Source organism: Trichomycterus rosablanca, chromosome 22 (assembly GCF_030014385.1).
Source record: "Trichomycterus rosablanca isolate fTriRos1 chromosome 22, fTriRos1.hap1, whole genome shotgun sequence".
In the NCBI taxonomy this organism is placed as follows: domain Eukaryota; kingdom Metazoa; phylum Chordata; class Actinopteri; order Siluriformes; family Trichomycteridae; genus Trichomycterus; species Trichomycterus rosablanca.
In genome coordinates this window covers 619,190-631,822 of record NC_086009.1, presented here as the reverse complement: position 1 = coordinate 631,822, position 12,633 = coordinate 619,190, and the positions used below count along the sequence as shown (strand labels likewise).

General features: G+C 45.8%; 1 protein-coding gene across 4 annotated transcripts; it reads left to right on the top strand.

Moving 5' to 3' along the window:
• The first annotated feature begins 1,427 nt into the window (after positions 1-1,427).
• On the top strand, positions 1,428-12,560 carry glyr1 (glyoxylate reductase 1 homolog (Arabidopsis)). Of its 4 annotated transcripts, none has more exons than XM_063018592.1 (16): positions 1,428-1,472; positions 2,684-2,720; positions 2,833-2,912; positions 2,998-3,136; positions 3,826-3,939; positions 4,143-4,226; positions 5,627-5,680; positions 7,049-7,099; positions 7,776-7,849; positions 7,971-8,070; positions 8,209-8,319; positions 8,432-8,533; positions 8,933-9,095; positions 9,598-9,777; positions 9,887-10,011; positions 10,850-12,560. In XM_063018592.1, exons 1-16 carry the CDS (start codon positions 1,435-1,437, stop codon positions 10,922-10,924), a joined length of 1,527 nt encoding a protein of 508 aa, XP_062874662.1. In that variant the 5' UTR covers positions 1,428-1,434; the 3' UTR covers positions 10,925-12,560. The 4 variants fall into 4 exon arrangements, with proteins under 4 accessions (XP_062874662.1, XP_062874663.1, XP_062874664.1 ...); XM_063018595.1 differs by lacking the exon at positions 1,428-1,472 and adding an exon at positions 1,648-1,986; XM_063018593.1 differs by lacking the exon at positions 5,627-5,680.
• Positions 12,561-12,633: the final 73 nt, after the last annotated feature.

Here is a 12,633-nt window from a genome sequence, read left to right as displayed (position 1 = left end):
GATTCTTTACTGTCCCCTGAAAACAAATGAAGTAATGTAAATAAATAATACATTCAAAATAACACAAACACACAATGAGACTGAAAATGTCAATGAGACGGGAAAGTGTAAATACCAGTCTGTGGGTGAACATTTGTTCGAAGCTGTGATGTACTAGGGTCTGTTTATTTCTTTCCTTTGTGGGTAGCAATGTTGCCTCACAGCATGAAGCTCCTGGGTTGTTTGCATTGTATTGTATATTTAGTCTGCAAATCTACCTGGGGTTCCTGCCATTTTAAAACGTTCCTGTCACATCAACAATTGATGAGAAGACTGATGGATCCTAACATTATGCAAAACTAATCAGTGCAACACAGCGGTAACTTAAAACTGGACGTCAGTCGGTTCTGGGAGTGGTGTTGAGTTTTAAAGACGTTGAGTTTCGAGGTATTTTTCCCCCCATAAGGATGTTTGGGGAACCTGTTAATGCGTCCATGGTCCCGTGGAGCTGCTTATATTTTAGTCTCATGTAAAATAATGAGGTTGTTTTTGACACTTAAACACTGAAAATAACACAAATATAATATAAACACACTGAAATACAATTACTAACAGTTACACATCAATAAAAATACAATAAAAGCTGCACTTTAGTTTTACTTCTTTCATGTTTCCTGATGCTTCTTAATGGTGGAGATGCTTGATGTCGGAATACTGCATTCCGTTCAGCACCGGCGCATTCACATGAGAAGTGACAAAACCGCTTTTGCGCCGCTGTGCCGTTATTTCCTATGAGGTGTGACGGCGGTGCACAAAACTTAGCGTGACTTATTGTAGTAAAACAGCGAGTGAGGAATGTGATTAGTGGAGGAACTTATGAGCAGTAATAATGAAGAGAAGTTTAGTGCTCCTGTCTCCTTCTTTTACTACATTAAACCACGTTAAGCTTTATTTTCAACCAGAAGCGTTTTAGACTCTGGGAGAAGCTGATTCTGATTCTCAGCATTTCTCAGAAGCTGGAGCTGTAACACAAGTTTAAAAGTGAAACAGGGAGGAGAATCCAGATAAACACAGATACATGTGGAGCTGTAACCCTGGATCTGACGCTTATTCCACACTGATGCAGATTCAGCTCAGATTCGCACACCGTCGAGTTTGTCCCCTTAAAGGGCTTCAAAAATTTGTGTTTAGGGGACGTGGAGTTACAAGGTACCACTGTATGTTTAATTACCATTTTTACACATTTCTGAAGGGGGCATTTTGAGTACATTTGAATATGGAGGGGGTAATTACTGGTTTTAGATGAACCCACTCATGAACCTGCATCAGGAGCGTCGTGGCCCTGAGTCACGTGGCCTGTGCGCGTCCGTGCGCCGCGAGTCACGTGACGTGAGGGTGGGCGCGTCCTCGCTGCTTCCAGTGCGGAGGGGGGTGTTACAGCAGAACGGGATTAAGATGGCGACCGTGCATTTACGTGTTGGGGATCTGGTCTGGTGAGATAACGCTTTATTTCCCGGTAACTCGGTGTAATTCTGCTGTTTTGATCGCGGTGTGACGGACGAATTTCGTTCGTTTGGTTTCTGCGAATTAAGCGCGCGAGACCAGCACGAGCTCAGATCTGCCGAACGTCTCGCGAGCTCGCGCACTTAGCAGCCGTGCTAACGGCTAAGCTGTTATTTATTCAGACGAAGCTCGGGGAGCTGTTTACGCTTTTATTTACATTTATTCTCGTTTATCGCTCCTCTCGTATTTCTAACCTGATCTTTAATCGAACTGTTGGTGGTTAAATGTGTAAATTTGAGTGGGTATGAGCTCACAGAGCGACCGCTTGTTTGCTAACGTTTCATTACACAGTTACGTGATACGACTCGATGCAAACAGCAATAATAATAATAACAGTAGTTCATTTTTTCGTTTAGCGCGTTTATGTTGAGTTTTGAGTCCCACACTCGCATCAAATATCAGACAACAAAATTCAACTTTGTGTTTACATCGCGATACTTGACGGTATGTTACCGGTATATCGAACGTATCGCGATATTTGTGAAAGTAAAAGAGGAAAGGTCACATTGCCAGTTTATAATATCATATAATTCTGCTTAAATGATGGTTAAAAGTTACAGTTCTTATGCTGTAATTAATGAAGTGAGTGTGATACTAGTGCTTTTAAGTAAATGTAATATTAGTAATCCATTTTTGAGCCTAAAACCAAAGTAAACTGGACCTATGACGTCACCGTGTCTGTGTCTACAGGGTCAGAACTTGATTAGATTCCCACCACAGTGATTCCGTGTTCCTTTGGGCTTTTCAAACAAACTCGTTCTCCCCTTTCTGCCAGTTTATTTATTTCCAGTCAGCGCTGGAAGCTCGAAGCCTGCATGAGGTGATCCTGCACCGCTCGGACCGACGTTTATACTGACCGATAGAAACCCTGTCCGTCCCTCCCTTCCACAGTCACAGACACGAAATGTTCTGGCCCTCGTTTTTTGTACGAAGACTCGTTAGAAGTAATGTGAAATACATTTATCTAGATTAAACGATCCGCTGCGTCGTCCTGAAATGTTCTTAATCGTTTTCACTGCTGTTACGACTGTGTCCTTATTTACTGTGACAACAAACTCGCTTTTGTGCTTCAAAAATGTTAAAGAAGCATTTTGTACCAAACAAAGCCACTCAGTTTGTGTGTTTAATAATTGTATTTCAGGGGGAAGCTGGGGCGGTATCCACCGTGGCCTGGAAAGGTGAGCAAAACTTTCTATTGATATTAATTACCATGTTCTAATCTTGTCCATCTTTATCTACGTCAAATATTCAATACGACTCGGAAGCCAACTGTCTGTTGTTGTTTTCCAGGTCGTCAGTCCTCCCAAAGATTTAAAAAAGCCGCGAGGCAAAAAATGCTTCTTCGTGAAGTTCTTCGGAACTGAAGATCAGTAAGTGCATGCTTACCGACGGTAAGATTTACTGGAGAGCACATCTTCACCGGGGTAATACTGTGATTGCTGTCTGTCCTTTCAGTGCTTGGATAAAGGTCGAACAGCTGAAGCCGTACCACGCCCACAAGGAAGAGATGATCAAGATCAACAAAGGCAAGCGCTTTCAGCAGGCCGTCGACGCCGTGGAAGAGTATTTAAAGAAAGGCAAGGGGAAAGAGCAAGTAAGTGCATGGGATCAGCTCCCCTCATGCATGTGTTTTACATGAGAGCGGGTTGAATGTGATAGCACGTCAGATCGATTAGTGTTTGAGATGAAAGCAGTACGCTTGCACGTCCGACTGCAGAAGTAATGCACAGATCACTTCGATCTTAAACCGAAAACCCCTAACGAATTGTGGTAGGTGTAATGCTATCAGGTTAAAATGTTCAACAGCTGATGTGTTCTTTGTGCTGAGAGTGGAGCTGCAGGTCTCTACACACACCACAGCTCAGACCAGACCGCTTGTTTAAGACCATCAATCCATACCGCCCTTCTGATTCAAGCAGACAATCATTTATATGCACTTTTATGATTTACATTCTGAGTGCTGGGTCAATTTCGCATTAAAATCTAAGGCCCAAAGTATGTGGACATCTCATACCTGAACCATGGCTATTAATATGGGATTGCGGCCATACCGGCGTCCACGTTTCCACTGCATTCTAAAATCTGTGGGAATTTGTGCCTTTTTAGTAAACATGTGCATGGCTTATGATCTGCGTTCCAATTCAGTCCCTCTCACAAAGTGCTGCCTCGGAGTTGGAGGCATAGAGTTGATTTTATACCCATGTTTGCCACAATTAGGGCTGCCTATATATATTTTTGAGTAGCCATGTTATGTTCCTCTGTAACACCTGGTTCGTTTTGCAGTCGCACAGCTCCGATGACAAAAACAAATCTGAGAAGGGACGCAAGGCCCACGCCAAGCACATGAAGATAATCGGCGAATCCGACACTGATGTTTTCAAGTCTGCTTCTGACAAGGTCAGTCCGAAATTCCGTCAAGATTTCAAGTCCTTTTGTTAGACGGCGTTCCTTATGAGTGGAAACGTGGGTGTAGAATCAATGGGATTGACCTGCTGTGGGTTTCCATCCCATACAGCGTGCACAAGGCTGCAGTTTTGCTTTGATCTGGATTTAAATCGTCAGTAAGTGGTGAAATGTGTCTCTTGTTTCCCCCCCTAAAGGATCAGACCGACTCTGACCCAGAACCGTCCTCGGTGCAGCGGCTGGTGGCTGGAACGGTCGCGGGATTCAAGTGGGATAGCAGTGTAGGTGATAATCTCACACTCTGATCTGCTTCTGTTCACTCCGCGCTGTAGATGCTTGTCCCACGTCGAATCCCCCGTGTCGTACACGTGACTGGTTATATTCAAAATGAATAACGGAGGGTATCTAGAAATAAGATCTCTGCAGAACAAAAGTGAGCTCAATCCTGGACAAGCACCATCTGCTTGTTTTTGTCTGTCGGTGCTGAGACGTTCGATAATAATCCACCACTTGTGCGGTGCCTCGACCTGCCGAGGCGGAAAACTTGTGTCCTCGGGCACAGTCGACCAGCCGGGCACCCAGACAGACGGAGACAGGTCGAATGGGTTAAAGATTTCAGCCAATCACGTCCCACCTGTTTGACACACGTGCACTATTGTTCTGCAGAGTGAACAAACAGATAGAAGCAGATCTGATCCCGACATTTTTACATGGTGCAGGAATCAGAGACATATTCTGTATCTCCAGGTACAACTGGGATGATTGAAGCCTCGATGCTGCCTTTCGTATTTACAGATTAAGAAATGTAAACCAGTTGATTCAGTACGTTTTAAAGACTCTTTGATATGAGATTTAGTTCGATCTATATTCTGTTCCATGTGCCTGTGTGAGAGAGTAACTGCCTCCTGTCGCGTTCTCACCCTGTTTATAGTCCTGAATACAGTCAGCTGAGGGAAAACGCTATTATAGAAACGTCTGATCGATCTGACCGATCGTACGCGACGCAGGTTTCGGATCAAAGGCTTCTCGAATCCTGGAACTGGTCTGGGTGCACAAATCCAGAATGCACATGGCAGTATGTGGACCTAGATATTAGTGGGGTGGGGAGACATCGGTGCACTCTCAGTGCAGGCCCCACGCCCGGATAAATTGGAGACTTAAAAACTGGGCGTAAAAACTGTTGTGGGTTCGAGTCCCAGACGTAGATCTTACAGGACCGGTTGTCATGACTAGCACTATTATGCAAAAGTTGGCTGTAAACTGAGCTTGGAAGGAGCGTACCCACACCCACATGCTGGACGTGTTTAATCCAAAACACCAGCTCCTGAAAACACTGGTCAGCTTTAGTAAACAACCTAAATCTACAGAAGAATGTTTCAGAGTCGAATCTGATTAATTTAGCTCGTAGATTAGAGGTTTTATCAGAAACATATCCAGTTCAGTAATTAGGAGGGGTGTTCATGTACAGAATGCTGCAGATTTGAGGCACTTACTTTCCACTCAGGTTCTCATTTATAATAAGTGCAGAAAATAACGTGTGTCTGTGTGTGTATAATTCTGCACAAGAGGCATCAGCGCTCTGATTCCTGCCACCATGCGTCTCTGTGTAGTGAGAAATGATTATCAGGTCAGTGCTGCTCTTCAGAGAATCCTTTCCAATCAAACGTTTTTTCCGTTGTAGCCGGTAAAGGATGACCCACATTTCCATCACTTTCTGCTCAGCCAGTCTGAGAAGGTAAGAGGATGTGCGGAATGCTTTCAGTTAGCGGTTCTTTCTCCTCTCTTCCTCCTCCTCCTCCTCCTCCTCCTTCTCCTCCTCCTGCACCTCACACACGCACTATGTTTATTTTCACTCCTGTAATGACTCCCTGCTTTCTGTTCACTGCTCCCGTGGCTCTGACGCTGAACGCCGGAGCCACACGGTTTTGTTTCAGTTTTTTTTTACACTCGTGTTGGTTTTTGTATGGAGGAATTCATCAGGCTCACTGGCTGTGGAGCTGTTTGACACAAGGCCAGGGTTAGACTAGCATGCCACAGAGGTCAGACGATCTCGGCGGTGCTGGCCACCTGGCCGGGCGTCCTAACAGACACAATTGGCTGCTGTTCGATTCAATCTCCTGTACTTTGTGACTGGGAGAGGACCCTGTATCTGAAGCCACCACTGGCAGGTGGTTAGAAGCAGCCGGTCACTGCACACATGATAGTCTGCGTCTCTCCTCGGACAGAGGAGGTGGTGTCAGCATTAGCAGGAGCACAGTATGGAACTGGATGTGATAACATGCCGAGGGAGGGGTATAAAATTAACAAATAAATATGGACACCTGTCTGAAAAATTCCTCCATGCACTCTGGACTTGATGCTTATTTCTTGGTTAAAACGGCACAGTAATGACGTCCGAGATCATCAGTGACGACTGATTTCGGCACCGTTTGCCGCAAGGCTGTTCGGCCACCCCGTCAGACATAGCGTCTGTGTTGATGCCCGACTGGCCAATAGCACCTCTCAGAATGGGGTTGAATATGGGCTAGTGATGAAGGCTTTGATAACTTTGAGGATGAACTCCTGTGGCCTGCACAAAGCCCTGACCTCCGCCCTTCTTGTCTAACAGACACGCTGCTAAATCTGGACGCTGTTACGGCTTTAACGAGGCGACGAGTCTTTTAACGTCCAGCAAGCTCGTGATCGGTCGGACTTTCGGATTTATAATGTCCGTGTGAGAGAACTGTGCATGATTAAAAGTCGTGTTGAATTTCTGACCAGGTCTTCTGCTCGCCGCTTTGTGTTACCTGGTTTATTTCACTCAGGTTGGGAGTGAATATAAAGACCTGCCGGTTGCTTCACCTCTGACTTTACATGTTCAGAATTAGTTTCAGTGTGGTCTGTGTTGCGGCTGAACCCAGTCTGATAAGCGTGTGTGTCTGTGGGGTTTTCAGGAGTGGATTCATCTTCTGAGTGCTGCTTACTGACCAATTAAAAAGCACTAATTAAATCTCCTCAAATCAAACGAGTCTCTGCTAGATTTTGCCTTTAATGCTGCCTGTGATTGATTATTGATTGATGATTAATGTTGGTTTACATGGGGTGACGTGTTTCTGTTTTGCAGCCGGCCTCTTCGATGGAGCCCATAAGCAAACGTCTGAAGATCGTAGAAGAGGTGAGAAGATTCCTGCATCACTTGTTTGTCTGTAGCCGAGTAGTGAAATGTGGGATGAATTAGAAGGGAGGATCAGTTATGGAGCGGCTCACGGTTCCACACGGTGCAGAGCTTCAGTAACTGTCGTCGTGGTTTGAGACGCAGCCTTTAATCTTGCCAAGATTTGAATATAATTCTCGGTGTTTTGCGCTTCGCCTGTCCTTGTTTAGTTCTTGGACTTGTGTGCGTTCGTTCATTTGCAGTTTTAAAATGGAACCTGAATCGTAATGTAGTTTTTCCTGCTCCGTTGGTCCTCCCACCCCTCAAACAAGCAGTTTGGCTTTTTATTTTTCATTTTTGACTGACAGTCTGGGTTTAAGGCCTGATCACATAGTCTGCACTCCTTTCTCACGGCCTGGTACCACCCCCACACTGGCCAGTAGGGGCTGAGACTGTCACGTGCCTCTCACAGTGTCCTTACTGACCGCTTCTTTTCACCCATGAGCAGTGTGTTCTTACAGAATATCACATTTGAGGAGTCACGCTATGCCCTCCATGCAGAGATCACGTTCAACCCTGTCGAGCTTTCCTCCCTAATGCAGTTCCCTCCCAATTGTGTCTGCTAGACGCCCGGCCAGGTGGATAACACAGCTAGGAATCGAACCACTGACTTTGCTCCTTTCTCTTCTTCACTCAGGAGACCAGATCCACATCTATTCAAGCTGCAGACAGCACAGCCATCAATGGCAGCATCACACCCACAGACAAGAGGTACAGACAGACGGCTGAGCAGAATCACGACCAGTTTCAGTCAGAACTCTGTCCTCCTGGTGTGGTTTGTACTCTGTGGGTCAGGTGTTTAGTGTTTTGTGTGTGTGTGTGTGTGTTACAGGATAGGCTTCCTCGGGCTGGGATTGATGGGCAGTGGTATCGTGTCGAACCTGCTGAAGATGGGTCATGTTGTAACGGTGTGGAATCGAACAGCAGAAAAGGTGCGTGTGTTTGGATCGGAACCGAAGACCGACGGGCGCTCGGGCGGGGCTGGCACATCAGTGCAGAGATCACAAGCCCTACAGTAACGAATATACGTGTGTGTGTGTGTGTGTGTGTGTGTGTGTGTGTTTCCACAGTGTGACTTGTTCATCCAAGAAGGCGCCAGATTAGGACGGACGCCGGCAGAGGTCGTGTCCATGTGTGACATCACGTTCTCCTGTGTGTCGGACCCGAAAGCAGCCAGAGATGTAGGTGGAACGCCGCACTAGAGTCTAACCCTAGATCTTCAGGATCCGTGTGCGCGTGCTTTCAGAAAGTGATCCATAATTAAGTGCGCCATCCGTGTGCTCTGTTTCACAGCTGGTTTTGGGTCCCAGCGGTGTTCTACAGGGGATCAGACCAGGGAAGTGCTACGTGGAGATGTCCACCGTCGATCCAGAGACCATCGTGGAGCTCGCACAGGTCAGTTCTTTATTGAAATGCCTTCATGAACACACACGGAGGAGAAACATGATCTGAAAACGGCTGTAGAGGAAGAGGAGGAGGGTCAGGAAACAGGAAGGTCTTCATCCTGCTCGTAAAAGAGGGTCGTAACACCTAAACTGCAACAACATCCACCAGTTACATAAAACACAGAACCACATACTGCTCTCATAGACTCTAAAAAGCACAAATGTTTATATAAAATGGCTAGAAGTATTTGGACACCCAGTCTTTTATTATATCTGGTAGTACCTGCCGTGGCTGAAATGCAAGAATTCAAAAGCTAGTTTGGGGTTTCCTGCCATGCACCCAGTGCAGAGGATGAAGTTGTTATTAAAGCGTTCGGTTCTACATTTATACGTGTTTGTGTGTTTGAAGGTGATCACGTCTAGAGGAGGTCGCTTTCTGGAGGCTCCAGTTTCAGGAAGTCAGCAGCTCTCTAACGACGGGATGTTGGTGATCGTTGCAGCAGGAGATCGGAGTGTGTATGAGGACTGCAGCAGCTGCTTCCAGGCCATGGGGAAAAGCTCCTTCTTTTTAGGTACCTTACAGAACCGCTTCTTTTTACCTGCTAGGGGGCGGGGTCTTATAGATCGCAGTATCACGTATAAGGAGCCACACACTTCCATTCACGCTTAACCACCCTAGTGCAGGTACATCGAGTGGCCACTAGAGGTCGTAATTGCAGCACGGATAAAGAATCTCAGCTGACCGCTAACATTTAGTGCTTCAGAAAAAGATTATATACATTATTTCGGTACATAAATAAATACGTGACGTTTGTGTGGCGCTGTGGTGTGCTATGCCAGCCCATTTTGGCTGGGATTGAACCCGTGCCACTGCCATAATAGGCTGTGTCTGAGGGAGGGAACGCAGTGGAGGAACACTTGAGTACAGCGTGTTCCTCTGCCGATTGGTGAGAAAAAGATGGACGGATGAACATGCTAGTCTTGGGTTCTCTTCAGCCAGGCTTGAGTGGAAGTTTTACTGTGTAATGAGGGGGGTGGGCGAGGTTTTAACGCTGTGGCGCCTCTGTGCTTTAGGAGAAGCCGGTAACGCGGCGCGGATGATGCTGATCCTCAACATGGTGCAGGGCAGTTTCATGGCCACCATCACCGAAGGACTGACCCTGGCACACGCGGCCGGCCAATCGCAGCAGACCCTTCTGGACATTCTGTGTCAGGGGCAGATGGCCAGCACGTTTGTGGACCAGAAATGCCAAAGTAAGTGATCATCGTGATCTTACCGTTGTGTAATTATATCGAATAAAGGTGTGTCCACAGATTTCTGACCTCTAATAACCTTGTAATGACGTGTCGTGTGCCTCCTCAGACATCCTGCAGGGTAACTTCAAACCAGACTACTACCTAAAACACATTCAGAAAGATCTCAGACTGGCCATTTCCATGGGAGACTCGGTCAATCACCCCACACCCATGGCAGCCGCCGCCAACGAGGTAGGTTTGATCCAACCTTCAGAATTCTGTCTGTAGTTTTAACCAGAAGTTTACATGACAGTGATGTTAATATGCAGGTAATACGCACCGTAACCTAAGCGGTAATCTGCAGGTGGCGCCATTCTGTTCATTTTATTCAGGTGAACATGATGTGAGTTGAAATAGCTCCAGTTTCACCCAGGGTCTCGTTATATCAGATTTGGGATGAATCGGGACGTCCAGGTGTAATAAATCCTAATTAATAACGGAGCTCGTTAAACCGTGTAGATCAGGGGTTTTTTTTCGAGTGACCCACATTTTGTCCATGACCCACCGACGAGGGTTCGACTCTCAGCAGAGCTGCCCACCTGACCGGATGGCCACGCAAACACAGACATGTTTGAGGGAGGGAAGGTCAGACGGTGTCTTCCCCGCTGTCGCTCTGATATTTGATCTCTGGGACTGGTCGTTGCCACATGGAGCTTAGAACAGCTTTCTGTACGCTATACGGCTCTCTGTAGGAACCCAACACTGGTGGGTGATGAGCAGCTAATGGTCTGCAGTGCTCACTGGTCATGAAGTGGAAAAATGATACCATTATAAGGTCAGTGTTATGCCAGATAGAGAACACACCCTAAACGGTTCCAACTAGTATTGGGGGTCCCTAGAAGAAGCGGACTCTTGGTTCGATGCTCCATTGCAGTGTGAATAAACCTTCCTCACTTACTCCAGTCTTCAGGTTTTCTTTCTCATTTTAAAGGGTTTTCCACCTCAGTCAGAACGGAGGGAACCGGATATGACTAGATTGAAAGACGATAGTGTTGATGCTATATTGCGTCCTCTCTCTCTCTCTGTGCAGGTGTACAAGCGAGCGAAGGCGCTGGATCAGTCCGATAACGACATGTCTGCCGTCTACAGAGCTTACATCCACTAATCCTTCAACATGTGCTCGACGTTTCTGGACCACCATCCTCCTGCTCCTCCTCCTCCTGCTCCTCAGCTCACAGTCTGAATCGTTTTGTCCTCCTGACTCTGGAGCTGCAGCGGTTCCTCTCTCACCCTCTGATTGTTGCACTGACCGGTTTTTATACAGCACAGTTTAATAGTTTTATTTAGGGATGCACCAACCCTCTATTTAACACAATACTGACCTGTAACCAGACTCATTTCTTTCCTTCTTTTTTAATTTAACATTTTAAGCAGAAGTTCATTTATAAAGGCGATCGGTGGTGAACCGTGGAGCTTAGCGTGGCTCTGTGTTGGAACTCCACACCGACAGGTGATGAGAAGCGGCGCAGATCGGACACGAGTCAGAGGCGCCGTGGTGATCAGACTCTCCTTGATCAGATCGGGGTTGTGCAAACAGCAGTGGATTCTCAATCAGGAATTGGAAATGACTAAATTCTAAAAGAAATGGAGTTTATTATAAATGAACTTAAGAAGCAAGGTTCACATCTACGCATCTTAAAGATTATTAAATAACGTTTCTGCTCTAACACACACACGTCTGCTCCCCAAATCATTAAAGTTGCTGCTAACGATGTTGAGTTGCTGTATAATTCAGTAACGGAGCGTTTCATGATCAGCACTAGATGTTATTTGTAAGCTTATTTTAGGGTTAAAACAGGCAAAAAAAAAATATATAGGATGTTTGACTAAGGGTCAGTTATTTTGTCCATGTGTGAGTGGCGCTTTGTGTGTGCTGGTGTGGCACCGGTGCCCTCTTAGCGCCCGTCACAAGCCCAGATAATTAAAGGGCTGATCCGCTCTGGCGCCCCCGGTCGAGAGCAGCCGAACAGAATCTCCCCCCCCCGTTCCAGTGACACTCGGTATTGGATCGGTGCATCCCCACGTCGTCCCTAACAGGTCAGAACTGAGCCGGCTGGAGCAGCATGACGTCGCCACTGCATTGCCTTAATCCCTAATCCGAACCCACAGAGACGTATTTATTTATTCCATCAGATCATCAGACTAAATTGTATTTTTTCCCCTTTTCGGCTGCGTCCCGGTTTCATTATTATTATTATTTAGATTTTTTAATGAGGCTTGTTTGTAATGAGCTGTGATTTCTGTTTCGGAAGTGTTGGGTCAGTGCTGTGGATGAAGAATGTGTGTGTGTGTGTGACTGGTTTACTAAAACATTTAGCAGTTTTGTGTCTAACATCCTTTACAAAGCTCGAGCAGCTGTTTGATTTGGGTCGATGTTCATATCTTGTGATCTTTTCTGTATAAGTTATGATTTGTGCTTCTTCTTCTTTTTTGGTTTTAATGTAAATCTCGTACAGAGACCCTGACCAGCCTAGTGGTGGTGTGGTGTGTTTTTTTTTTTTTTTTTTTTAAAAGCTTTTAATTTTGAGAATATTGAAGAATGATTAGCAAGTTTCTACTCGACCCTGCTGAATAGATGAACAATCGTCTGGTGTCTTTATATTTTCGGCTCTCTTGTGTTTACTAATGGATTGAGTTCGTGTGAAAGCTGATCACAGATATTGATCGTTTCTTGTAAATGTGAAAGTTCTTTTTGTGCAGTTCACTAAACCCTTCAAATAAACAAACTCGTCGTCCAATCAGACGCCTCCGCTCAGATTTTATCGCCATACATGATTAATAATATTAAGTTACATTTTCAGCATTTATCAGATG